Here is a 27,796-nt window from a genome sequence, read left to right as displayed (position 1 = left end):
CTTCCCTGGCCACACTTTAGAACTATGTCAGAAAAAAAACATTCTCATTAAGACATTCAGTCTCATGTCTGATTCTAAAATATCATGAGTATGATGAATAGTGCAAAACTGTTGAGTGCCTTGAACGCTGCCCTGGCCAGTGCCAATGATTCACTGTGTCAACATTTAGAATCTAGTTAAAGATCAATAGCCGAGCTTGTGGGGAAAGCCACCATTTTAGCAGACACCCACAGAAAACGGTAGGTTATTTCTCATAACTAAATCTTGATTAGTGAACCGAAGGGGAAATGTGTGCTCCAGGCACAGAGTAGATATCTCAAAGTATGTACTACATGGACACTGATTAAGTAAAGACAACAATAGGATCCTCAGAAATTCAGACTACTGCTAAAGGATTAGCACTGTCAATTTGGTTGTGGCAATATGGATACAGTTCCTGCCTTTCTTACCATTTTGTATACTTTTGTCCACACAGAAAAGTCTAGCTGATCCTAGTTCACTCCCTTCAACTTCTGACTGGAGCAGAGGGATGTCACAGTCTGACGGTTGGCTCCTCACAGTACTACTGGTCTCTGTCTGTTCCCTGTTTGAATCAAAAGGTAACACCTCACCTTGTTGTCAGAGTGGAACGTGCCCATTTATTGTACTGTATTTGCAATCTTTAATTAAACCACCTCAATTCCAGCTTACTAGATACTTAATGAGATATTTATGTTTGTGATGGGTGTCATACATTAAAATATAACTAAATTCAGTGATATGATTAAGCTACACAACTAAAACCAGCAAATCTATGCTCTTGAGGCCCTTGTCAATGTCTGGGTTGCAGATGTCAGTATTGTCTATGAGTGCCACTTAGCAGACACCTTTTCTTTTCAAAGCAGCTTACAGTACATAGGCCAACATGTTTTATGTGTTGTGATCACTGCGAGAATTGAACCCACAACCCTGCCATTGTTAGTGTCATGCTCTTACCAACTGAGCCACACAGGACTAAAGCATTGTGCCCGCTCTGGGGTGAAGTTTCCCCTAGGTACAGATCTAGGATCAGCTTCCCCTCCCCCAATCTTAACTTTAACCACAAGTGGGGAAAATGCTAAACTGATTCAAGATCAGAGTCTAGTGGCAACTTCACCCTACTCCGTTGTACTCAGTGTTTCTGGAGCAGAGGGATGCAGGGCAGCTGCTCCGAGGGGCCCGGCGACCCAGGGCCAACTTCTTCCTTGAGGAGATGATGCCCGGCAACCTGGAGCGGGAGTGCTATGAGGAAACCTGCTCCCAGGAGGAGGCTGCCGAGATCTTCCAGACCAAGGAGAAGACGGTACTAGAACAGCTCCATCATGTGAAAGCTCTGGTCCAGGGAATGCGCACTGATGCCCTGGACCAGAGCTTATGAACGCTCTGTTTATACTTTGTGCTAACATGTGTCCTATGTCCAGATTTTGACCACATTCTGATTGTGCCCTCATCTGGTCACAGTGGACCAATAAGAGATACATTTTAATACCATGTGTAGACTCACCGAGCCTTGATTAGATAGTGATTGGATCATCTTGACTGGAAGACAAACTTAAGGTTACTTGCGTAACCCCAGTTCTCTGATATTATGAGTGAGACATCTCACTAGTGGAATTAAGCAGAATCTCTAGCTTGAAGAACAAATCATATACGTCTATCGAAGCCCTTCACCTCATACTAAAGAGTCACCCGCCTGACCTCTGAGCTTGCGAGTAGGGGAATGTGGTGAGATGTCTCACTCATAATATCAAAGGACTGGGGTTACACAAGTAGCCTTTAGTTCTCTTTCAATTATTCGTTTTGACATCTCACTAGTGGGATATGGCCAACTCCCATATTGCACACGCTCGCCGAAGCCAGGTACTCTCAATATCAACCCTCGGAGGTCCCAACGCTAAGGACAATATGCACAAAAGAGGGCGCAGTGACGTCTAGTCGATAAAACCTCATAAAAGTATGAGGGGATGCCCAACAAGCCGTATAGCAAATCTCCTGCAAGGAGATGCCTTTGAACAGTGCCCAAGAGGTAGCCATACCTCTGGTAGAGTTGGCCCTTTGGAGGCTGTAACCCCTTGCTTTTATAGGCCAATGTAATAGCTTCCACATAACCGTTGACGAGAGAGGGGCCTCCCCTTGCAGGGAGCTGCCCAAGGCACAAAGAGTTGTTTGCTTTTGCTTTTGCTCAAAGCTCTCGCCCTACCCAAGTTTATGCACAGCGTTCGTTCTGGACACAGAGGGCCATGAAAATCTCTCTGTTTGCTTGGGTCAGCAGATCAACTAAAATGTTATGTCACATGCGCCGAATACAACAGGTGTAGACCTACAGTGAAATGCTTACTTACAAGCCCTTAACCAACAATGCAGTTAAGAAAAATACCTAAAAATAAGAAATAAAAGTAACAAATAATTAAAGAGCAGCAGTAAAATAACAATAGCGAGGCTATATACAGAGTTAATGTGCGTGGGCACTGGTTAGTCGAGGTAATTGAGGTAATATGTACATGTAGGTGGAGTTTTTAAAAGTGACCATGCATAGATAATAACAGAGAGTAGCAGCAGCATAAAAGTTTGGGTAGCCATTTGATTAGATGTTCAGGAGGCTTAGGGGTAGAAGCTCTTTAGAAGCCTCTTGGACCTAGACTTGGCGCTCCGGTACCGCTTGCCGTGCGGACGCAGAGAGAACAGCCTATGACTAGGGTGGCTGGAGTCTTTGACAATTTTTAGGGCCTTCCTCTGACACCACCTGGTATAGAGGTCCTGGATGGCAGGAAGCTTGGCCCCAGTGATGTACTGGGCCGTACGTATTACCCTCTGTAGTCTCTTGCGGTCGGAGGCCGAGCAGTTGCCATACCAGGCAGTGATGCAAACCGTCAGGATGCTCTCGATGGTGCAGCTGTAGAACCTTTTGAGGATCTGAGGACCCATGCCAAATCTTTTCAGTCTCCTCAGGGGGAATAGGTTTTGTCGTGCCCTCTTCACGACTGTCTTGGTGTGTTAGGACCATGTTAGTTTGTTGGTGATGTGGACTCCAAGGAACTTGAAGCTCTCAACCTGCTCAACTACAGCCCCGCCGATGAGAATGGAGGCGTGTTCGGTCCTCCTTTTCCTGTAGTCCACAATCTTCTCCTTTGTCTTGATCACATTGAGGGAGAGATTATTATCCTGGCACCACATGGCCAGGTCTCTGACCTCCTCCCTATAGGCTGTCTCGTCATTGTCGGTGATCAGGCCTACCACTGTTGTGTAATCTGCAAACTTAATGATAGTGTTGGAGTCAGACCTGGCCGTGCAGTCATGAGTGAACAGGGAGTACAGGTGGCACCCCTGAGAGGCCCCCATGTTGAGGATCAGTGTGGCAGTTGTGTTGTTACCTACCCTTAACAGCTGGGGGCAGCCCGTCAGGAAGTCCAGGTTCCAGTTGCAGAGGGAGGTGTTTAATCCCATAGTCCTTAGCTTAGTGATGAAATTTGAGGGCACTATGGTGTTGAACGCTGAGCCATAGTCAATGAATAGCATTCTGGGTTAATGGTGTTGATGTGAGCCATGACCAGCCTTTCAAAGCACTTTATGGCTGCAGACGTGAGTGCTACGGGTCGGTAGTCATTTAGGCAGGTTACTTTAGTGTTCTTGGGCACAGGGACTATGGTGGTCTGCTTGAAACATGTTGGTATTACAGACAGGGAGAGGTTGAAAATGTCAGTGAAGACACTTGCCAGTTGGTCAGCGCATGCTCAGTGTACACGTCCTGGTAATCCGTCTGGCCCTGCGGCCTTGTGAATGTTGACCTGTTTAAAGGTCTTACTCACATTTGCTCCGGAGAGCGTGATCACACAGTTGTTCCAGAACAGCTGATGCTCTCATGCATGTTTCAGTGTTACTTGCCTCGAAGTGAGCATAGAAGTAATTTAACACATCTGGTAGACTCGTGGCTGTGCTTTCCTTTTGTAGTCTGTAATAGTTTGCAAGCCCTGCCACATCCGACGAGCGTCGGAGCCGGTGTAGAGGATTCGATCTTAGTCCTGTGTTGATGCTTTGCCTGTTTGATGGTTAGTCGGAGGGAATAGTGGGATTTCTTATAAGATTCTGTGTTAGAGTCCCGCTCCTTGAAAGGGGCAGCTCTAGCCTTCAGGTCAGTGCGGATGTTGTCTATAATCCATGGCTGCTGGTTGGGGTAGGTATGTGCAGTCACTGTGGGGACGACGTCATCGATGCACTTATTGATGAAACCAGTGACTGATGTGGTGTACTCCTCAATGGCATTTGAAGTATTTGCACGGCCGGATGAAAAAAGTACCCAAATTAAACAGCCTACTACTCGGGCCCAGAGTCAAATATTTGCATATTATTAGTAGATTTGGATAGAAAACACTCTAAAGTTTCTAAAACGGTTTGAATGATGTTTGTGAGTATAACAGAACTCATATGGCAGGCAAAAACCTGAGAGGTATCCAGCCAGGAAGTGGGCACTCTGAGGGTTGTAGTAATTTCAAATTATGTTCTATTCAAACTACAGTGTCTGTGATGTCATATTGCACTTCCTAAGGCTTCCACTAGATGTCAACAGTCATTAGAACCTTGTTTGAGGCTTCTAAAATGCAATTTGATTGAATAATACCCGGAACAGTAAGTGTTCTGGCTGGGGTCCCTTCATTACCTCATGCGCGGTCATGAAGGGTTAGCCATTTTTATTTTTCTTCTGTAATGAATGTGCCATTGTCTGGCTTTAATATTATCGCAATTCTACGTTAAAAACACTCTAAAGATTGATTGTGAACATGGTTTGACATGTTTCTACAAACGCTGAGGGAACTTTATAACTTTTCGTCGACGGTGGATAGACGCATTTTGGAATGGTGATCTGGATGCGCCAACAAAAACTGATTTATTTCGACATAAATGATGGACTTTATCGAACAAATGAACAGTTCTTGTGGAAGTGGGAGTCCTTCCGAGTGCATTCAGCCGAAGATCAGCAAAGGTAAGAAAATATTTTAAACATATTTCAGAGTTTTGTGGATGCCGTGGCTGGAGGGCTAACTGTATAGCTTGGATTGATGATGTGGCTCAGTACTCAGAATATTGAACAATGTGCTTTCTCCGTAAAGTTATTTTGAAATCTGACAAAGCGGTTGCGTAAAGGAGTAGTTTATCTATAATTCTTTCATTAATTGTTATATATTTTGTCAACGTTTATGATGAGTATTTCTGTAAATTGATGTGCCCATTCACCGGAAATGTTGGGGTGAATACATTTTCTGAACGTCACGCGCCAATGTAAAATGTTTTTTTTTAATCTAAATATGAACTTGATAGAACAGAAAATGCATGTATTGTCTAACATAATGTCCTAGGAGTGTCATCTGATGAAGATCGCCAAAGGTTAATGCATAATTTTAGCTGGCTTTCTGCTTTTGGACGGCTACCCTTGCTTGGAAAATGGCTGTGTTGTTGTTTTTTTGCTGGGGTGGTAGCCTTATTATGTCCTAACGTAATCTAATGTTTTGCTTTCACCGTAAAGCCTTTTTGAAATCGGACAATGTGTTGTGATTAAGGAGAAGTGTATCTTTCAAATGGTGTAAAATAGTCGTATGTTTGAGAAATTTGAATCATTCAATTTTTGATGTTTTGTATTTCGCGCCCTGCTATCCCATTGGCTGTTGGCTAGGGGTTCCACTGGCAGAACGGGGTTCCGCTAGCGGAATGCCTAGAAGCAAGAGGTTAAAGGTCTTGCTCACATCGGTTACGGAGAAGGTGATCACACAGTCGTCGGTAACAGCTGGTGCTCTCATGCATTCTTCAGTGTTGCTTGCCTCGAAGCATAGAAGGCACTTAGCTCGTCTGGTAGGCTTGCGTCACTGGGCAGCTCGTGGCTGGGTTTCTCTTTGTTGTCTGTAATAGTTTGCAAGCCCTGCCACATCCGGCGAGCGTCATAGCCAGTGTAGTAGGATTCAATCTTTGTCCTGTATTCACACTTTGACTGTTTGATGGTTCGTCTGAGGACATAGCGGGATTTCTTATAAGTGTCTGAATTAGTGTCCTGCTCCATGAAAGCGGCAGCTCTAGCCTTTACCTCGATGCGAACACTGCCTGTAATCCATGGCTTCTGGTTGGGATATATACGTACGGTCACTGGGGACGATGTCGTCAATGCATTTATTGATGAAGCCGATGACTGACTGACAGGTGGTATGCTCAATGCCATTGGATGAATCACGGAACATATTCCAGTCTGTGCTAGCAAAACAGTCCTGTAGCGTAGCAACCGCGTCATCTGACCACTTCCGTATTGTGTGAGTCACTGTACTTCCTGATTTAGTTTTTGCTTGTAAGCAGGAATCACGAGGATAGAATTATGGTCAGATTTGCCAAATGGAGGGAGAGCTTTGTATCCGTCTCTGTGTGTGGAGTAAATGTTGTCTAGAGGTTTTTTTTCCTCTCTGGTTGCACATGTATCATGCTTGTTGAAATGAGGTAAAATAGATTTCAGTTTGCCTGCATTAAAGTCCCAGGCCACTAGGAGTGCTGCTTCTGGATGAGCATTTTGTTTGCTTATGGCCTTATACAGCTCATTGAATGCGGTCTTAGTGCCAGCATCTGTTTGTGGTGGTAAATAGACGGCATTCGAATAATATCGATGAGAACTGTCTTGGTAGATATTGTAGTCTACAGCTTATCATGAGGTACTCTACCTCAGGCAAGCAATACCGCGAGACTTCTTTAATATTAGACATTGCGCACCAGCAGTTATTGAAAAATAGACACACATCCCTGCACCTCGTCTCACCAGACGTAGCTGCTCTGTCCTGTCAAAGCACAGTAAACCCAGTCAGCTCTATATTATCCGTGTCGTCGGTCATCATACGATATTAGTTTTTATTGTCCCGTTGGTAGGATAGTCTCAACCGCAGATCATCAAGTTTTCCAGTGATTCACCTATTAATCCTAACAAGGCACCCCGACCTTCTCCCTCTGTATCTCCGTCTTTTCTTCACGCAAATGACTGGGATTTGGGCCTGGTCTCCGGAGTGTAGTATATCCTTTGCGTCGGACTCATTAAAGAAAAAATCTTTGTCCAGTTCGAGGCCTCAGTCACTCTTGACCATCCAACTGTGCATATCCTAAATGAAAAACATAGTATATTACTAATCACATTAATAGCAGGGTTGGGCTCAATTCAAATTTTAATTGAAAATTCCTCAAATTCCAATTAAAATCTTGAATTTGAATTGAAGTAGTCAACAGGATACTGAATTTTTAAAGTAAATGGAATTGCATTTATTGAAATTCCTATTGTTTGGGCAGGGACATAAGGATCTCTTCATTATTTCCAGTATCTCTGATTGAATTCAATTCTACTTCCTGTCATTCAAACTCTATATCCTGTGGCCAATTCAATTTGAATTTCAACCCATGAGTCGAATAGGAGTCAATTTCAAAATTCTGAATAGAGCCCAACCCTGATTAATAATGTTTTATTTAAATGTATATTCTGTTAAACACTGGTTGAAACTTACCTGCAAGACATGGAACCAGCACAAGAGAATGCTTATTTTTGTGGAGGTAGTCCTTAATGAAGCACTCTCTTGGCTGTCTCAGAATGTATATCTCCCTTTCCACTCTTTGGTCCTTCTCTTTTCTCTGACTTGAGTCGATGGAGAGTAACCAACCACAGTTGCTCTATTGGGTTGCTGTCTTGGCCTGTAATGCTGTGTTTAGATGAGGGATGCAAAAACCGTCATACCTGTCGGCATAGCGGGATAAAAAAGCAAGAAAGAGGGTGATGGCAAAAGCAAGCCAGTGCGATGGTATTCCTTGCTATGGTGTATTAAACAACGCTACGGCAGGAAAAATTTGAACTTTGGTGGCAAGTCCCGTCTGCCGTGCCGGCATTCACCGCCAGCCTCAACAGTATTTATCGTCGTGCTCTCATTGAAAACAATGACATCCGGTTTGCCGTCTACCTCGTGCCATGCTATGTAAACGCGGCATAAGGAGAATACATTTAAGTAACTGAAAACTAGGCTTATCTCTAAATTAAACATACAATACTTTACTACCACTGTGTCTGTAAAATTAAGCAATTTTAATTCATGAATACAGCCAAAGATATTTTGATATACTGACAAGATACATGTTTTCAGTATATCAAGTTGTCCGTTTTGTCACCAAAGCCCAATATACTACCCACCACTGCGACCTGCATGCTCTCATTGGCTGGTTCTCGATACATATTCGTCGCCAAACCGACTGGCTCCAGGTCATCTATAAGTGTTTGCTAGGTAAAGCTCCGCCTTATCACAGCTCACTGGTTACCATAGCAATTCCCACCCGTAGCACGCATATTTCACTGGTCATCCCCAAAGCCAACACCTCCTTTGGCCGCCTTTCCTTCCAGTTCTTTGCTGCCAATGACTGGAACTTATTGAAAAAATTACTGAAGCTGGAGACATATCTCCCTCACTAACTTTAAGCGTCAGCTGTCAGAGCAGCTTACCGATCGCTGCAGCTGTACACAGCCCATCTGTAAATTGCCCATCCAACCAACTACCTACCTCATCCCCATATTAGTTTTTTTTTCTGCTCTTTTGCACACCAGTATTTTCTAATTGCACATATATACTCCAGTGTAAATTGCTAAATTGTAATTACTTTGCCACTATTGGTCTATTTAATGCCTTACCTCTTTAATTCATTTTGCACACGCTGTATATAGATTTTTCTATTGTGTTTTTGACTGTGTTTGTTTATTCCATGTGTAACTCTGTATTTTTGTCACACTTTGCTTTATCTTGGCCAGGTCGCAGTTGTAAATGAGAACTTGTCTCAACTGGCCTACCTGGTTAAATAAAGGTGAAATTAAAAATGTCTCTCCTTACCCTAACACTGGGGAGTTACAAAGCAGCACAGAGGGCTGTCTAGCTTCCTATTCTTTCTTTGGATTGGTGGATACATCTCACTATTGTAATCATTTTTTGAATATTCAATGAGGGTTGTTGACGCAAACCGCCTATATTCAATGAAAGGAAATGGTAGGAATATGCATCGAAACAACTTCTATTCAATCAAATAACCATTAATGTTTTTGTTGACCAAATTCGACACTCTCTCGTTGACCTTCATACAAATAGTCCTTGCTTGGTGGATGAAAAACGCCACCTGCTGGAGGGAGACAGATTTTCCGGAGAGTCTTCCTCATACACTCCATTGCACATATGATTTACAGATACCATCATAAGATTAGTACACTCCCTTCGCATAACTAAAAACACATAGCATTAATTAATATATTACAACTAATAATAGGCTAACATGTGTTTTGGACCACTGTTCCTGGACTTTTCTCAGTTTAGCCAGTCTGTCATCAAAGTGAGAAAGCCTCTTTTAAAAGAACATTAGCAAGAGCAACTAGCTAGCTATGACTTTGGTCAAAACCCACTGTTAAGCTTACCCACTAATGGCAGATAAAAAATTATGAAAGAAAACCTCAATGTAGCCTATAGATACAAATTGCACAAGAATGTATACATTTATGGATTGTTTTCTCTTTATTCAACCCGCCCTTCATTCACAAAATATTTAATGACCCTAAATCCGCCCGCCCACATGTTAATGCAAGGTGTAAGTAACCAGGCCTTCTTACATGACAGGATAGTCAGAGGAGTACAGCTCAAAATACCACATTTAAACTGACTGTATCCCTTTTGTTTTATCTTACAGATGGAGTTTTGGTATAGGTATAAGAGTGAGTACCGTATTGCTTCATTAGATTCTGTCCAGTTGTTTTGAAAACATCAGAAATCCGCATTGTCACTTAAAAGGAAAGCTTGTGATGAGACGTCTCTGTATGAATTGTGAATTAGATCTAAATCCTTGCCACTACAACCCATGTAAGAATGGAGGAATCTGCACCATCGATCGGGATGGATACCTCTGTCTGTGTCCCCCACGCTACGATGGGAAAACCTGTGCAATAGGTATGGTTTTACTCAGTCATAATACATCTGTTTTCCTGTGTCTATAAACTCTCACCTCCTGAATTACATGACCCTGGACCTCCCAGTCATAGACTGGAATCCACACTGAATATTGCTCTGTTACAGGACTGGTGCCGTTCACACTGGCACGTCTACAACAGAGGAGGCTAGTGGGAGGAGCTATAGGAGGTTGCAATGGCATAAATGGAACGGTATCAAACATATGACTCTGTTCCATTTATTCCATTCCAGTCATTACAATGAGCCCATCCTCCTATAGCTCATCCCACCAGCCTCCTCTGGTCTACAATCATTGTACAACACGTCCCAACTGTTGTGGCACGGCGGATTATTTTGTGAATGTGACCTCACTGCACCACAGTTGTTGGAAAACCACTTGCAGAAGTTACTGTACAACCCTTCTCGTAGTTGAATGAGTGTAATGTGAACTTTTCACATTTTGCTCCCATCTAAGGGAAAACCAACATATTACAAAAGTATTCAGACCCCTTGACTTTATCCACATTTTATGTTACGTTACAGCCTTATTCAAAATTATTTTAATCTACACACAATACCCAATAATAACAATGCAAAAACCGATTTTTGGAAATGTTTGCAAATTTATAGATACGTATTCAGACCCTTTACTCAGTACTTTGTTGAAGCACCTTTGGCAGCGATTACAGCCTTGAGTATTCTTGGGTATGACCCTACAAGTGTAGCACACCTGTATTTGGGGAGTTTCTCCCATTCTTCTCTGCAGATCCTCTCAAGCTCTGTCTGGTTGGATGGAGAGCTTCGCTGCACAGCTATTTTCAGGTCTCTCCAGAGATGTTCGATTGGGTTCAAGTCCGGGCTCTGGCTGTGCCACTCAAGGACATTCAAAGACTTGTTCCAAAGCCAGTCCTACGTTGCCTTGGCTGTATGCTTAGGGTCGTTGTCCGGTTGGAAGGTGAACCTTCGCCCCAGTCTGAGGTCATGAGCGCTCTTGAGCAGGTTTTCATCAAGGATCTCTCTGTACTTTGCACCGTTCATCTTTCCCTCGATTCTGACTAGTCTCACATTCCCTGCCGCTGAAAAACATCCCCACAGCATTAAGCTGTCACCACCATGCTTCACCATAGGGATGGTGCCACGTTTACTCCAGGCGTGGCGCTTGGCATTCAGGCCAAATAGTTAAATCTTGGTTTCATCAGACCAGAGAATCTTGTTTCTCATGGTCTGAGAGTCTTTCAGGTGCCTTTTACTGAGGAGTGGCTTCCGTCTGGCCACTGTAACATAAATGCCTGATTGGTGGAGTGCTGCAGAGATGGTTGTCCTGTCAGTGTGACCATCGGGTTCTTGGTCACCTCCCTGACCAAGGCCCTTCCCCCAATTGCTCAGTTTGGCCGGGCGGCCAGCTATACGTCTTTGTGGTTCCAAACTTCTTCCATTTAAGAATGATGGAGGCTGTTGTGTTCTTAGGGACCTTCAATTTTGCAGAAATGTTTCGCCACAGTCCTGTCTCTTAGCTCTTACGGACAATTCCTTTGTCATAGCTTGGTTTTTGTTCTGACATGCACTGTTTAGAATAAGGCTGTAACGTAACAAAATATGGAAAAAGTCAAGGGGTCTGAATGCCCTAACTAAACAATAGAATTAGGACTTGTTTAAAAAAAACTCGCTAGCAAGCTAATTACTGTACTTATAGAAGGAAATATTTGTACGCTAATTTTGATTGATACTGTAGTAACCTTCAGGTAAAAAAGAGCTAATTGCCTGTTCAATAAAATACAATTTAAGAGTCAGTTCTTTTCTACTCTTCTAATACCATAAAATGGCCATTTCATTTAACCTTGTTCTGTTCCTCCAGAGGTGTTTGAGTGCCAGTTTAAGAATGGCGGCTGTCTGCATTACTGCACCAACCAGGAGCGCACCACAGGGGTCCAGTGCAGCTGTGCAGAGGGCTACCAGTTAGATGAAGACGGCAAGACCTGCTCTGAAGCAGGTAGACTAAGCACTGAAAAATAAATCACTTATTTCTTTACTGTCTCTAGAGGCATATGCTCTAGATGGTTATGGTTTTCCTGTACTGTACATTTTCATTGCCAGTGTCGTTCCCTTGTGGGAAGAAGCAGAGTGAGGTTTCCCTGCATCGCTCTCTGCTGGACGAGTCTGAGGCCTTGACCCTCCGCAACTCTGACGGGAACCTCAACATCTCCATGGAGGGAGAAGGGAACTCAACTTCCACCCTGTCTGGGATTAACTCAACCCAGCCAGGGGGGAACAGCACTGAATACATGGAGGGTGTTAATGACGACAACCGGATAGTGGGAGGGCAGCTGGAGAGGCAGGGAGGAAGCCCATGGCAGGTAGGCCTACAACACAGGGCTACGAGGTGGTGTTCAGTAGGCACAAATCGGAAGAAAAAGTTGGGAACAAAGTGAAATGGGGGGGGGTGTACTACCTGAACTTGTTCAATAAGAATATATGTGTATTGTCGACAAAGCAGCATTATTTTTTTATAAATACAGTACCAGTCAAAAGTTTGGGGACACCTACTCATTAAAAGGTTTGTCTTTATTTTTATTATTGTAGAATAATAGTGAAGACATCGAAACTATGAAATAATGTACTAGCCAATAAAGTGTTAAAGTATTTTATATTTGAGATTGTACAAAGTAGCCACCCTTTGCACACTTGTGGCATACTCTCAAACAGCTTCAGGAGGTAGTCACCTGGAATGCATTTAAATTAACAGGTTTCTTTCTTTGCTCAATCAGTTGTCTTGTGACAAGGTAGGGGTGGTATATAGAAGATAGCCCTGTTTGGTAAAAGACCAAGTCCATATTATGGCAAGAACAGCTCAAATAAAGAGAAACAACAGCCATCATTACTTTAAGACATGTAGGTTGGAGAATTTTAAGAACTTTGAAAGTTTCTTCAAGTGCAGTCACAAAAGCCATCAAGCGCTATGTTGAAACTGTCTCTCATGAGGACTGCAACAGGAAAGGAAGACCCAGAGTTACCTCTGCTGCAGAGGAGACGTTCATTCCAGCCTCAGAAATGGCAGCCCAAATAAATGCTTCAGAGTTCAAGTAAGACACATCTGAACATCCAACTGTTCAGAGGAGACTGTGTGAATCAGGCCTTCATGGTCAAATTGCTTCAAAGAAACCACCACTAAAGGACACCAATAATAATAAGAGACTTGCTTGAGCGAACACAAGCTATGGACATTAGACTGGTGTAAATCTGTCCTTTGGTCTGATGAGTCCAAATCTGAGATTTTTGGTTCCAACCGCCGTATCTTTGAGACGCAGTGTAGGTGAACGGATGATCTCCGCATGTGTGGTTCCCACCGTGAAGCATGGGGTAGGTGTGATCTTGTGGGGGTGCTTTACTGGTGACACTCAGTGATATATTTAGAATTCAAGGCACACTTAACCAGCATGGCTACCACAGCATTATGCAGCGATACGACATCCCATCTGGTGTGCGCTTAAGTGGGACATTTGTTTTTTCAACAGGACAATGACCCAAAACACACCTCCAGGCTGTGTAAGGGCAATTTCACCAAGGAGAGTAATGGAGTGCTGCATCAGATGACCTTGCCTCCACAATCACCCGACCTCAACCCAAATGAGATGGTTTGGGATGAGTTGGACCGCAGAGTGAAGGAAAAGCAGCCAACAAGGGCTCAGCATCTGTGGAAACTCCTTCAAGACTGTTGGAAAAGTATTCCTCATGAAGCTGGTTGAGAGAATGCCAAGACTGTGCAAAGCTGTCAAAGGCAAAGGGTGGCTACTTTGAAGAATCTAAAATATTATTGTTTAACACTTTTTGCATGTGACAAATTTTGTTTGTCACATGCACCAAATACAAAAGGTGTTAGTGAAATGCTTACTTACAAGCCCTTAACCAACAATGCAGTTGAAGAAAAATATGTGTTAAGAAATTATTTACTAAAATAAACTGAAGTAAAATAACAGAAGCGAGTCTATGTACAGCGGGTACCGGTACAGAGTCAATCTGCGGGGGCACAGGTTGGTCGAGGTAATTGAGGTAATATGTACATGTAGGTAGAGGTAAAGTGACTATGCATGAATAATAAACAGAGAGTAGCAGCAGCATAAACATGGGGGTGGGGGGGACAATGCAAATAGTCTGAGTAGCCAATTGATTAGCTGTTAAGGAGTCTTATGGCTTGGGGTAGAAGCTTTTAAGAAGCATTTTGGGCCTAGACTTAGCGCTCCGCTACCGCCTGCCAAGCGGTAACAGAGAGAACAGTCTATGACTAGGGTGGTTGGAGTCTAGCTCAATTTTTAGGGCCTTCTTCTGACACCGCCTGGTATAGAGGTCCTGGATGGCAGGAAGCTTGGCTCCAGTGATGTACTGGGCCGTACGCAGTGCACTCTGTAGTGCCTTGCGGTCGGAGGCCGAGCAGTTGCCATACCAGGCAGTGATGCAACCAGTCAGGATGTTCTCGATGGTGCAGCTGTAGAACTTTTTGAGGATCTGAGGACCCATACCAAATCTTTTCAGTCTCCTCAGGTGGAATCGGCGTTGTCGTGCCCTCTTCACGACTGTCTTGGTGTGCCTGGACCATGTTAGTTTGTTGGTGATGTAGACACCAAGGTACTTGAAGCTCTCAACCTGCTCCACTACAGCCCCATCGATGAGAATGGGGGCGTGCTCGGTCCTCCTTTTCCTGTAGTCCACAATCTTCTCCTTTGTCTTGATCACGTTGAGGGAGAGGTTGCTATCCTGGAACCACACTGCCAGGTCTCTGACCTCCCTATAGGCTATCTCATCGTTGTCGGTGATCACTGTTGTGTCGTCGGAAAACTTAATGATGGTGTTGGTCGTGCTTGGCCATAGTCATGGGTGAAAAGGGAGTACAGGAGGGGACTGAGCAAGCACCCCGGAGTTCAGGATCCAGTTGCAGAGGGAGGTGTTTAGTCCCAGGGTCCTTAGCTTTGTGATGAGTTTTGAGAGCACTATGGTGTTGAACGCTGAGCTGTAATCAATGAATAGCATTCTCACGTAGGTGTTCCTTTTATGCAGGTGGGAAAGGGCAGTGTATCGTGCAAGAGAGATTGCATCTGTGGATTTGTTGGGGCGGTATTCAAATTGGAGTGGGTTTAGGGTTTCTGGAGTGGGTCTAGGGTTTCTGGGATAAATGGTGAGACATGACCAGCCTTTCAAAGCAGTCCATGCCTACAGACGTGAGTACACCAGGTCAGTAGTCATTTAGGCAGGTTACCTTGGTCTGCTTGAAACATGTTGGTATTACAGACTCAGTCAGGGACAGGTTGACAATGTCAGTGAAGACACCTGCCAGTTGGTCAGCGCATGCTCAGAGTACACGTCCTGGTAATCCGTCTGGCCCCACGGCCTTGTGAATGTTGACCTGTTTAAAGGTCTTACATCTGCTGCGGAAAGGGTGATCACACAGTCGTCCAGAAAAGCTGATGCTCTCATGCATGCTTCAGTGTTGCTTGCCTCGAAGCGAGCATAGAAGTTATTTAGCTCATCTGGTAGGCTCGTGGCTGTGCTTCCCTTTGTTGTCCGTAATAGTTTGCAAGCCCTACCACATCAGACGAGCGTCAGAGCCAGTGTAGTATGTTTCAATCTCAGTCCTGTATTGACGCTTTGTTTGATGGTTCGTCGGCGAGCATAGCGGGATTTCTTATAAGCTTCCGCGTTAGAGTCCCGCTCCTTGAAAGCGGCAGCTCTACCCTTTAGCTCAGTGCTGATGTTGCATGTCATCCATGGCTTCTGATTGGGGTATGTATGTATAGTCACTGTGGGGATGACATCATCGATGCACCTATTGATGAAGCCAGTGACTGATGTGGTGTACTCCTCAACGCCATTGGAAGAATCCCGGAACATATTCCGGTCTGTGCTAGCAAAACAGTCCTGTAGCTTAGCATCTGCATCATCTGACCACTTCCATATTGAGCAAGTCACTGCTACTTCCTACTTTAGTTTTTGCTTGTAAGCAGGAAGATAGAATGATGGTCAGATTCGCCAAATGGAGGGAGAGCTTTGTCGCATCTCTGTGTGTGGAGTAAAAGTGGTCTAGAGTATTTTTTTCCTCTGGTTGCACATGTAACATGCTGGTAGAAATTAGGTCAAATGGATTTAATTTTCCCTGCATTAAAGTGCCCAGCCATTAGGGGCTCCTCCTCTGGGTGAGCAGTTTCTTGTTTGCTTATGGCCTTACACAGGTCGTTGAGTGCCGTCTTAGTGCCAGCATCGGGTTTGTGGTGGTAGACAGCTACAAAAAAAATATAATCTCTTAATGTAAATAGAGTGATCCACAGCTTATCATGAGATACTCTACCTCAGACCGTCACCCCTTGTCTAACCGGAGGCGACTGTTCTATCTTGCCGATGGACCAAAAACCCAGCCAGCTGTATGTTGTTCAGCCACGACTTGATGAAACATAAGATATTTGTTTTTAATGTCTCATTGGTAAGATTGTCTTGATTGGAGCTCTACTGAGACAACCCTGTGACACTGCAGGCACTAATCTCAGAAATCATAATGCATGTAGTGTATGATGATGACAATAGTGTTTGTGGCAGGCCCCTAATACTACTCCTACCTGTTCCATGTCCCTGCAGGTCATGCTCTGGAGGGAGGATGGGTATGGCTTCTGTGGGGGAACTCTGATCAGTCAGCGGTGGGTGGTCAGTGCCGCACACTGCATGCAGGAAACCCCTGACCATGTGACTATCGGTGAGGCTATGCGAGCCACTGTTTAGAAGTAGTGAGCATACTGTCAAATGCTCTAGCAGTTTTTGTTGAGTTTTTTTACTCTAAGAATTAGAACCTAACACAATGAAAGCTTAACCAAGTTCTCCCAGAGGGTCAATACAGCTGCATCAGATGACATTTCATACAAGCACTGATATTTAATCCTTCCTTCTGAGTCTCCTACACATCTGAACAGCCAATGCATCTGTTGCTAGACAGAACCTTAGTGATATCTGACCTTTACCCCAAAGTGCTCACTCCTCCCAAACTCATGGCTGTCATGGTGCCTGGTACCAGACTGTCTTTTCTCCTCCCAGAGGATCCCTCCCAGCTAACAATAACATATCCTGACATAATGTAAATGTCATACATTACCCGCTCTCCCCTAGTGACATGAATAAGTATATTTCATATTCTCAGAACTCAACAAGTGCAACATGTTGATGATCCATTGTGCCTGTTTAAACTGTTTTACAGGGGACTATGACAAGCGGCGTCCCGACCCAGACGAGCAGAAGATCAAAGTGGCGAAGGTCGTCGTCCACCCTCACTTCCATGACTACACCTTCGATAGCGACATTGCTCTCGTCTATCTCTCTGCCCCTGTGGCGCTGAGCCCTGTGGCGGTGCCCGCCTGCCTTCCCAATGGTCAGCTGGCTCGCCACCTCCAGCGGGAGGATGTGAGGGGCATGGTCACAGGCTGGGGCGCCACACAGTACCTGGGGCGCTCCTCACGCTTCCTGAGGAAAGTTGCTCTGCCCGTGGTCGACCAGCAGAAGTGCATCCGCTCCACGGAGCAGGTCATCACAGACAACATGTTCTGTGCGGGCTACCTGGAGGCCAGCTTGGATGCCTGCAGTGGGGACAGTGGGGGTCCCTTTGTGGTCAACTACCGCGGGACCTGGTTCCTCACAGGGGTGGTGAGCTGGGGGGAGAAGTGTGCCGCCAAAGGGAAGTATGGCATCTACACCCGGCTAGGGAACTACCTGCACTGGATACAAGATACTATAGAAAGGCAGGTGCATAACAGTTCACATACCTGAGGTGCAGCTCGGAGACAATCCCAATTCATTCCCTACCCCTTCAATGATTGCAGCTTTGATCATCTGAAGGGTCTGGATAAGTGCAAGCAGTTTAGTGGAGGCGCTTCTACCATATTGCTTACACACCTGCGAAGATCGAAGGGTTAGGGCCAAGGAACAAATTGGGAGTGGCTGATAATGAATTCCAAGTCAAACCCTAGCCCCTAAACAATTTATGTAGATTGGATCTGATAGGAATTAACTTTTAATTGCCCTCTGAGGAGGAATTTAAACCATATAGGGTACAACTGTCCAATCCTTTTAGCTCTACAGAAATGCACAAGTTATGGAATATGAGTTGCACCAGGGGGTCAGTTCAGAGGATACACTGCATTTTAAGTCATGATGTATAAATTGGATATCATGTCAGAACATTGCAGATAGAAATGCAATGAATAGAGCTTCAACCAGTTAGTTACCTTATTTCATTTTATTGTGAATAACATATTACAAGTTACCAAAGATTTGACCACATGCATATTGTTCATCAGGTACGATTTGGTTCCCAGAGCACTTTCAGTTTCCCTGCCCCATTAAAAACAATGTACCCCCAAGTAATGCAAAGTTTTAGGACTGTTATGAAACTTAACAGTACATGTGTTGCAATAAGTAGTTTGAATTATTTCACTCAAATCGTCATGTTTTTAAGACATCAACAGTAGTGAAATGAGATTGATATAGTTCAAGGCCATAGGTAACCTCTCTCAAATAAAGAAGAGAAATCAAGAGATCTGGTGAAACCCTCTTTATTATGAAAGTAACTTCGGAACCAACCAGCACACAGGCAGCTCCTACGTCTGTACAGCTTCTTCAGAAACAAAGTAAAACAACGAAGGCCTAATGTATATTCAATATGGAGCGCTTGAAATTTAAGGGCAATGTTTGCTAAACGCTGCATGTCTGCTCAATCGCTCTATAACGTGAATCTATCCCAGTCTAGAGGACCGAAGGCCAACCAGCCTGTGAAGCCACACCACTATCATACATTCAAGCTGGGCTGAGGGGGTTTGTATAGGGAATGGTCCCATGTGCTTTAGCCAACTCTTCTAAACATTGTCATGCTAGTTAGAGGAGTTGGCTAAAGTGCACAGAACTGGGACCCTGGCCCAAATCAAAGAAATAATTGCATTATTCTATCCTCCCTTCCTTGGAATAATCACAGCTCTGATATTACTGGATCAGTAAAAGCTATGTATTGAAACCTATGCTTTCACATAGCCAATCACTTCAAGAAAGTAATGAGGATGAACAATTTGAACTGGGACCATGCTATAGGAGCAACATATTAAAAAAGGAGAAATAAAAAAGTCTGAAATAAGCTAGAAGTTTTAAAAATCAGAGGGGCATCCGGTTGCCCTGGACGCTGATTTTCACCGCGTGGCCTGTCTTCGTCATACGCTTGATGTCGGCAAAGCGACGCAACTGTTTGTCCACCCGTGACATGCCCTTCTTAACCGGGGCCTGGGAGACAGAGGATAAGTGAAGGGGAGAGGAGAAAGTTAAACTACTCACTAAAACAGTGTTTCTTCGACAACATATATATTTGCCGTAGTGGTAATATACTGTAGTACCACTACAAACCTAGCGAGTGAGGTTACCAAGACACACACTTTTTGGAATCATGAAAATTGGAATGTTCTGCATTAAGTTTCGTAACCCTGGTATTTAAAACTCAACACTAAGTTGAATAGTAACACATTCCCACCACGCCGGACACAGAAACTCAAGCGACATGCTGGTATAGCCTAATGTCTTAAAACCAACGTACTCATTAAATTATTAGGTGGCTGGCAACAGCGTGCAGAGCCGTTTGACTTGGTGGGAGGGTTGCTCTCCTACCCAGGACCAGCAAGAGGCATGCAGGTGGCACTTACTGCCCCGTGTGGTGACAGTAGGTACTACAGGGGCATGCCATTGCCATCCACGTTGATCTTCACCGCCGTGATGTGCCGCTGTGACCTCTGCTGGGCGATGCGACGCTTGTGCTTTTCCAATCTGCTTATCCCTTTCTTAAAGCCTGTCTACAGTCAGGAACCAATCACATTCAGCTCCTTACCATCCTTCCCTTACTGATGCCCATGTAGTGACAAAACATTAACAAGCTACAATTCAGACCCAGTTCAGTCACACCTAAGGTAACTTAGCTAAAATAACAATTTCTAGGTCATGTCCAGAATCCAGGAATTCAGGTATGATGAGAAAATTATTGGTCTGATCGAGACAGTTTAAAATAAATGGAAAACTATCATGGGTACTTCTCTCTGGTAGACAGATGGACAGCCAAACACTCACTGCTCTGGACTCGCTCTCCACGTTCCATTTGGGCCGCACAACGTAGTCCTTGTTGGATGGCATGGGCACCCTGGCTCGGGCACAGAACCCAGGGTCGCCTGGTCGCAGAGCTCTGTCGGGCAACAAACACAGGAGGGGTGTCAGCAGAAAGCAACATACACAGACTCAAGACAGACATACAAAGGACTCAGACACACACAACATGTGAACACCCAGGTCCCAGCTACTCACTTCTCTTCTCCTGTCAGTACTTTCTCCAGGTCTCTATGAGGAGTCTGTCCCCCTGAGCTGTAGAGTGTGAGAGAGAGAGACTGTCAATTCTCTGGTCCTGAGTGACCACTGACTGCTTAGGCCACACACAATTTACCAAATGTAAATGTTCAGCTACAGTAGCACTCTGCACACTGGTCTTAAGTCTTAACACATGCCATTACTACCACTTTCCTGTTCTCAAAAGGTTCAAGTTTGAGAGTAGCAGCAAAGACAGGCAGAAACTGCTTCTTCAATAAAACCCAGATCACACTTATAGACGATGTCATGGCAATGTTGGCTAGCTAAGCTCATGCGTAGAAACACGTCATAGGGTCTAACGCTCTTGTGCCGAACTACACATGAGCATTGTGTCAAATCAAACGCACCTCTTCGAGATAGTTGTTTTTGAGAAAAATGTAAACGTGTCAATTTCATGAGGTTGGAGTAATAACATGTTAACTACTTAAACATTGGCTCAAATCTAGGTTGTGCTTTTAGATTGAGAAAATTAACTAAAGAATAATTTCACTTCTCAAACCCCAAACCCCACAGGAAAATGCTGTTTGAATGAATGCTTACGAGCCTGCTGCTGCCAACCACCGCTCAGTCAGACTGCTCTATCAAATATCAAAATCATAGACTTAATTATAATATAATACACAGAAATACGAGCCTTAGGTCATTAATATGGTCAAATCCGGAAACAATACATTTATTCTTTCAGTGCTGTATTTTATCGAACGGGTGGCAACCCTAAGTGTAAATATTGCTGTTACATTGCACAACCATCAATGTTATGTCATAATTCAGGCAAATTAATTACGGTCTTTGTTAGGAAGAAATGGTCTTCACACAGTTCGCAACGAGCCAGGCGGCCCAAACTGCTGCATATACCCTGACTCCTCTTGTGTTCAGTGCAAGCAAAGGGATAAATTCACTTTAGCAGGCAATATTAACTAAATATGCAGATTTTAAAAAATATACTTGTGTATTGTTTTAAGAAAGGCATTGATGTTTATGCACATTGGTGCAACGATTGTGCTTTTGTTAAATCATCACCCGTTTAGCGAAGTAGGCTGTGATTCGATGATAATTTAACAGGCACCGCATTGATTATATGCAACGCAGGACAAGCTAGTTAAACTAGTAATATCAACCATGTGTAGTTAACTAGTGATTATGTTAAGATTGATTTTTTTATACGATAAGTTTAATGCTAGCTAGCAACTTACCTTGGCTCCTTGCTGCACTTGCGTAACTGGTGGTCAGCCTGCCATGCAGTCTCCTCGTGGATTGCAATGTAATCATCCATAATCAGTGTCCAAAAATGCCGATTGTTAACTTTCAAAATCGGCCCCGATTAAATCGGTCGACCTCTAATAAAGACCCATGCACCAGAGGGGGAGAGCAACATTATTTTCTGACAAGACATTTTGCCCTGCTTTGGTGGAATTCTCTGTTCTGTATAACATTTAATGAAATAAGCTATAGCAAATAAGAAAATGACTCTTAATGTCACTCGTGTGCTTCCTGAACTGACTCAGTTCTTTAGGTCCTAACATAACCGTGTATCAATACAGCATTGAACTATCAAAACACGATGCACACCCAAACAAAACGTACAGGCTACACGAAGAAAAACTAAACACCCCAAAAAACGAGTTGTTCATTCCTCAGCTGGAAAGAGATGTCATTTGAAGAGCAAATAGGTATGAAGAGCACAAAGGGTAGGGTTAAGGTAAGCGAGCAGGCAAATGGCCAGACACCCTTCACTACTAACTGAGGGAGAGATCCATAGCTATACTCTGCTTTATGCCAAGATCGAAACCCTAGCCCAGTGATGCATTTTAGCTTCTGACAGACATGGTTACAATAGCAAACACTGATCCAGCATGATTAAAATGAAGAGAATCTCCCACAAACAATACGCTTACAAAGTAGCCTTTCGAATCCCAAAGAAAATGGATTTAAAAAAAAAAATTAAGCCACTGTCACAACAAAGCCTCAGTAACTCTAGGCTCAATCTGACTCTTTCCTCTATCATTCATACCAACAACTGTATCATCATCATCTTTGTGGGAGGGGGGCATCAAGCGTAACAACCTGGAGAGGTTGAAAATCTGACTGCAGCCAAAGTCACTCGGGAGGCGGAGCAACCATGCAACCACACTGAACCTGAGTTGCTGCGGGGAGAAGACATCCGGTTCCTTGGACCTATCCACCTTTTGGGGCTGACTGGGGGGAAAGGAAGGGAAGGAGGAAGGGGGACAACATCGGGAAGTATAGACAAATGTCATGGAAAGAGGGGGATTTGACAAACATGAGAATGACACAGTGAAAGGAGGAGAGAGGACTGAAAAGTGGATGAATGGAGGACAGGCAGGGGGATTTGATAGGACAGTGGGACAATGAGCTGGAAAGGGTGGGACGGGATTGGTTGGAGTGAACAGATCATGGCTACAGTGATAATGTGAAACAACTGCATGTGTGTTTCAGGAGTATATTGTATAACGAGTGTGTGGTACATTTACGCGTGTGTGTGTCAGGGTCTCCGTTAGTCAGCAAGAGCCAGATGGAAAAAAAATTAAGCAGATAAAAAAGACCAGGAGAAAATAAATTCCATTGCAAAATAATGCTTTTTATTAAATTGATGGAAATACATTTGACTATCATGCTTATCGGTCTATAGGTTAATTTGCATAATTTTATGGAATTAAATTGGCCCGTGTGTATTTTCATTTGTTTTTGGATAAATAAGATGCATGATGACTATCACACATGCACAGCCTATTTTGAGCGGGATTTCACCTGCAGTTCCTCAGCTGGAGTAAAATGTGGTTTTATATGCCCATTTATTGTGCATCAATTATAAATCCAGTTAAAAACAGTTTTGGGGCACGATTGAAATGCGCTACCATTATTATTTCTCAACTGGTAATTGAAGCACGCCTCCCATTCACCATTAAAGTGCAGGCAACAGGCTATCAGCGCGTCAACCACCACTTTACAATGTGAGCAGGAGGCAGTATGCATTTTGAAAACATGTTTGAAACCTGAACATTTTATTACATTATGAGGTATGTCTTACCTTGCTTCAAAGTAGCCTATAGGCAAAATCCAACCAGGTAAAGGAAATTATTTTATAAAAAGACTTCATAGGCACCGCGCGAGTTTCACGTTTAGGGAAGAATACCATTTCTACCGTTCTGCGTGCTAGTTATGATTTTCATAGGCAAATATTTTTGTGGAACAGTTTCAAAAAATCATTGTCACGTGGTTAATAAAAATAAATAAAAAAAACAGAATAAAAATTACACATCGGAAAGTTAGAAGTCAACTAATGCGAGATCACCAGCCTCTGCCATGAGGAAACATTGATACATCGTGATCCATTGGCGGCTGAAGAAATTAGCACATGGAACTCAGCCTATAGGCCAATGCAGCAGTAGGCCTATAAACTTCCACTGCCTTTTCACACTGAGGATTGGTGATTATCGAGGGGGAGATTGTTGGAAAGATTTTTCCAAATAGCTTACTGTGAGGAACTACAGTTAATATATTATCATTCGCAATGGATGTCCCCAAAAAACAATTTTTCCTACATTTCCGCTCAGCAGGCCAGGTACTTCTATGCATGCTCAGGCGTGCATGCTCCCTCAACATTATCAGGACAGAGAAACCAGACATGCTCATATGGAGCACTCGAAACTGAAGACAATTTAAAAAAAATTGACAAATCTCATAAATGATGGTTATAAACTAAAACTTGTTTCTCACAAGTGTAGCAGGTTGTGAACTCAGCAAACAACGTTTCCACTCAAATAATGAGAATGCTAAATAAACATGCATTAACAGAAATTAATGTAACCAAATGACGGGGATTAGGGGTACATTTACTACTGGTGACTTACACAAATGGGGAATTGATCAAAATAAACAGGCAAACAATTCACACAATGAAACAATCGCCCTCCCCTTTTTGTCTCAACATTTTAAATGATACTCAAGACACATTATCTTCACACATATTTTAGATGCTTTTCACTGACAGCCACAACTCAGTAATCAGCTAGGCCTATTGCCACACGCGCTGCCCAAATTGCAGTCTTCCCAAATAGGAATAGGCCCTTTATCTTGTGATTTGAAACAATCCACAGCTATTTTTTTTTTTTTAAGATGCTAATGAGCCTTGGTTCCTCTGTGGCTAAGTTATGCTTTCTGGTGAAGTATTTTATTTATGTATGTATAGACAGACAGTAGTAATTATATAATTCTGGCAAATTAATCGCCATTTACTTCCCCATTGGACCCACCGCTATGCCATTTCTCTCCTGTTCTATTGGTTTTCATATCAACAGTCTTCTGTTGTCCAGAAGCCAAAGGCAAAATCCTAGACATATTAGCAACCCATCCTAGTGGTTTGTATTTATTATGGATCCCTTTTACTCTTCCTGTGGTCTAGCAAAATTAAGGCAGTTACATCTTTAGGTTCCATGTTGCATCTTTAGATTCCCCCTCTTTCTAAGTTTCTTACAGAGATTTTAATCTCTTTCACATATGAAACTGTTATCAGGTGCGCTGTTTAGAAAGGTGTTTTCCGCAAATTGAATTTTGATAAAACGTTAGAAAATTACTTTTTATTGGCCGCTTCATTACATGAGTTGCCATAATCTAAATTAGATTTCCATCCTTCTGAGCACCGTGGTTGGATGCCCTAATAGGTTATGGAACCAATGCATATGGGTCCGGTAAATTTCTCAAATGGTCGGTAAAAATATATACACTACCGTTCAAAAGTTTGGGGTCACTTAAAATTGTATTTTCTTTCAAAAACAAGGACAATTCTATGTCCATTAAAATAACATCAAATTGATCAGAAATACAGTGTAGACATTGTAAATGACTATTGTAGCTGGAAACGACTGATTTTTAATGGATTATCAGCAACCATCACTCCTCTGTTCCAATGGCATGGTGTGCTCACTAATCCAAGATTATCATTTTAAAAGGCTAATTGATAACAAGAATGGACTGACAACTTTCAGAAGAAAGTTATTTGTTTCTGGCCATTTTGAGCCTGTAATCAAACCCCCAAATGCTGATGCACCAGATACTCAACTCGTCTAAAGAAGGCCAGTGTTATTGCTACTTTAAATCAGAACAACTGTTTTCAGCTGTGCTAACAATTGCAAAAGGGTTTTCTAATGATCAATTAGCCTTTTAAATGATCAACTTGGATTAGCTAACACAACGTGCCATTGGAACACAGGAGTGATGCTTGCTGATAATGGGCCTCTGTACGCCTATGTAGAAATTCCATTATATTGCTAAAAAAAATATATTGAAAAAAACTGTCGTTTCCAGCTACAATAGTCATGTACAACATTAACAATGTCTACACTGTATTTCTGAATCAATTTTATGTTATTTTAAAAATGGACAAAAGATGTGATTTTCTTTAAAAAACCATTACATTTCTAAGTGACCCCAAACTTTTGAACGGTAGTTTATATATTTTTTCAAATAACTTGCTGGTCACCTTATCCAGCGCCACATTTTCCTAACGGAAACCCTGGGGTGTACACACATTTACCTGAGGAGTCTTTTTTGTGGCATTTGCTGGTCAAGGTCTCTCTGTTGTCTCTCCTCGCGCGTCATGCCCTTGTAGTTGGATGTCAGGCCAAAGATAGGGCGGGACCACTCGTCTGTAGAGACATGGCACATTTCAATACTAATACTCTACCAACACCCAAACACTATTTACCTCTACAGAGGGACCGTGTCCTATTGCATGCTCGTTAGAAGCCACTGGAACTTGCTAAAAACCAAAGCTATGAAACAGGTGAGTGAAAATGAGATAAATGTTTTTTTTTAGCCCTTTAATAACCTACTTCCTTTTCAGAGTCAGACAATATTTGGTCAGCTATTAATGTCAGCAAAATGCACATTATTGTATGCATATTTTATGTTTTTTGAGCGTAGATATCTAGGCACTTACTGATGAGTTTGAGGGCGAGGTCCTTGTTGGGGCGCGACTCCTTGGGGTGTTTGTAGAGGAACATGACGGCTCGGCCAATCCCGCTGTGTTTAAGAGTCTCCTGACTCACACTGGGGAGCTGGGGGGAGAACCAAAAACTATTTGAAAAACACAGGTCTTTACAAAGATTAAAAGCCATGGTGACGTTTCATGGGGGAATTGGCAGCAATGGAATCCCTAGCACTTACTTCCTGTAGGATCTTGAGGAGATCCTCTCTGATTTTGAGGGCCGGGAGACTCTTGTCTGGCAGCGGGCCGATCCACTCCTTAATGGCCGACATCACTCCACTGTCGATGAACGTCTCCTTGAGGTCTTGCCTGAACACACACACCACATACGCAGGCAAAATGACAATCACCTACGTGCTACACGTGAACTCAATTGTACTACATTTTAATGTAAAAACTCTGATCATTTAGTCTGTGCACACACACACACCACACCATTTGGAAAGTATTCAGACCCACTGACTTTTTCCACATTTTGTTACGTTACAGCCTTTTTCTAAAATGGAATACAATGACTTTTCCTCATCAATCTACACACAATACCCCATAATGACAGAGCAAAAACAGGTTTTTACAAATCTTTGCAATTATGTAAATAAGGTATTTTTATTTTTTATACAAGTATTTAGACCCTTTGTTATGCGACTCGAAGGAATTGTCCTTTGAGCCCCGAGACAGGATTGTGTCGAGGCACAGATCTGCAAAAGGGTACGCAAGAACACAGTGGCCTCCATCATTCTTAAAATGGAAGAAGTTTGGAACCACCAAACAGCAATCGGGGGAGAAGGGCCTTTGTCAGGGAGGTGACCAAGAACCTGATGGTCACAGAGAGCTCCAGAGTTCCTCTGTGGGTATGGGAGAACCTTCCGGGAGGATAACCATCTCTGCAGCACCCCACCAAAATCAGGCCTTTATGGTAGAGCGGCCAGACGGAAGCCACTCCTCAGAGCAAAAGGCACATGACAGCCCACTTGGAGTTTGCCAAAAGGCACCTAAAGACTCAGACCATGAGAAACAAGATTCTCTGGTCTGATGAAACCAAGATTGAACTCTTTGGCTTGAATGCCAAGCGTCACGTCTGGAGGAAACCTGGCACCATCCCTACTGCGAAGTATGGTGGCATTATGCTGTGGGGATGTTTTCAGCAGCAGGGACTGAGAAACTAGTTAGGATAATGGGAATGATGTACAGAGCAGAGAGATCCTTGATGAAAACCTGCTCCAGAGCGCTCAGGACCTCAGACTGGGGTGAAGGTTCACCTTCCAACAGGACAACGATCCTAAGCACACAGCAGACGACGCCACAGGAGTGGCTTTGGGACAAGTCTCAATGTCCTTGAGTGGCCTTGCCAAAGCCTGGACTTGAACCCAATTAAACATCT

General features: G+C 43.4%; 2 protein-coding genes across 3 annotated transcripts in view; one reads left to right on the top strand and one right to left on the bottom strand.

Annotated features, from left to right (window-relative positions):
• The first annotated feature begins 161 nt into the window (after window positions 1–161).
• Window positions 162–18,551, top strand: LOC115205815 (coagulation factor IX). Of its 2 annotated transcripts, none has more exons than XM_029772155.1 (9): window positions 162–239; window positions 476–599; window positions 1,155–1,321; window positions 9,736–9,760; window positions 9,879–9,992; window positions 11,848–11,982; window positions 12,087–12,346; window positions 16,611–16,725; window positions 17,221–18,551. In XM_029772155.1, the coding sequence occupies exons 2-9, from the start codon at window positions 530–532 to the stop codon at window positions 17,784–17,786; spliced, it is 1,452 nt and encodes a 483-aa protein (XP_029628015.1). In that variant the 5' UTR covers window positions 162–239; window positions 476–529; the 3' UTR covers window positions 17,787–18,551. The 2 variants fall into 2 exon arrangements, with proteins under 2 accessions (XP_029628015.1, XP_029628016.1); XM_029772156.1 differs by lacking the exon at window positions 162–239 and adding an exon at window positions 240–321.
• A 6-nt stretch (window positions 18,552–18,557) lies between these two features.
• The window catches only part of LOC115205812 (protein IWS1 homolog), a 45,519-nt gene continuing 36,280 nt past the window's right edge, over window positions 18,558–27,796 (bottom strand). Inside the window, 6 exon segments of the mRNA XM_029772150.1 lie at window positions 18,558–19,286; window positions 20,118–20,229; window positions 20,349–20,405; window positions 25,963–26,074; window positions 26,368–26,485; window positions 26,595–26,724. Of these exon segments, the coding sequence (XP_029628010.1) occupies window positions 19,161–19,286; window positions 20,118–20,229; window positions 20,349–20,405; window positions 25,963–26,074; window positions 26,368–26,485; window positions 26,595–26,724 (655 nt within the window). The 3' untranslated portion in view covers window positions 18,558–19,160.

The sequence above is a fragment of the Salmo trutta genome, chromosome 13, assembly GCF_901001165.1.
Source record: "Salmo trutta chromosome 13, fSalTru1.1, whole genome shotgun sequence".
Lineage (NCBI taxonomy): Eukaryota > Metazoa > Chordata > Actinopteri > Salmoniformes > Salmonidae > Salmo > Salmo trutta.
This window is presented reverse-complemented; position numbering and strand designations above follow the sequence as displayed.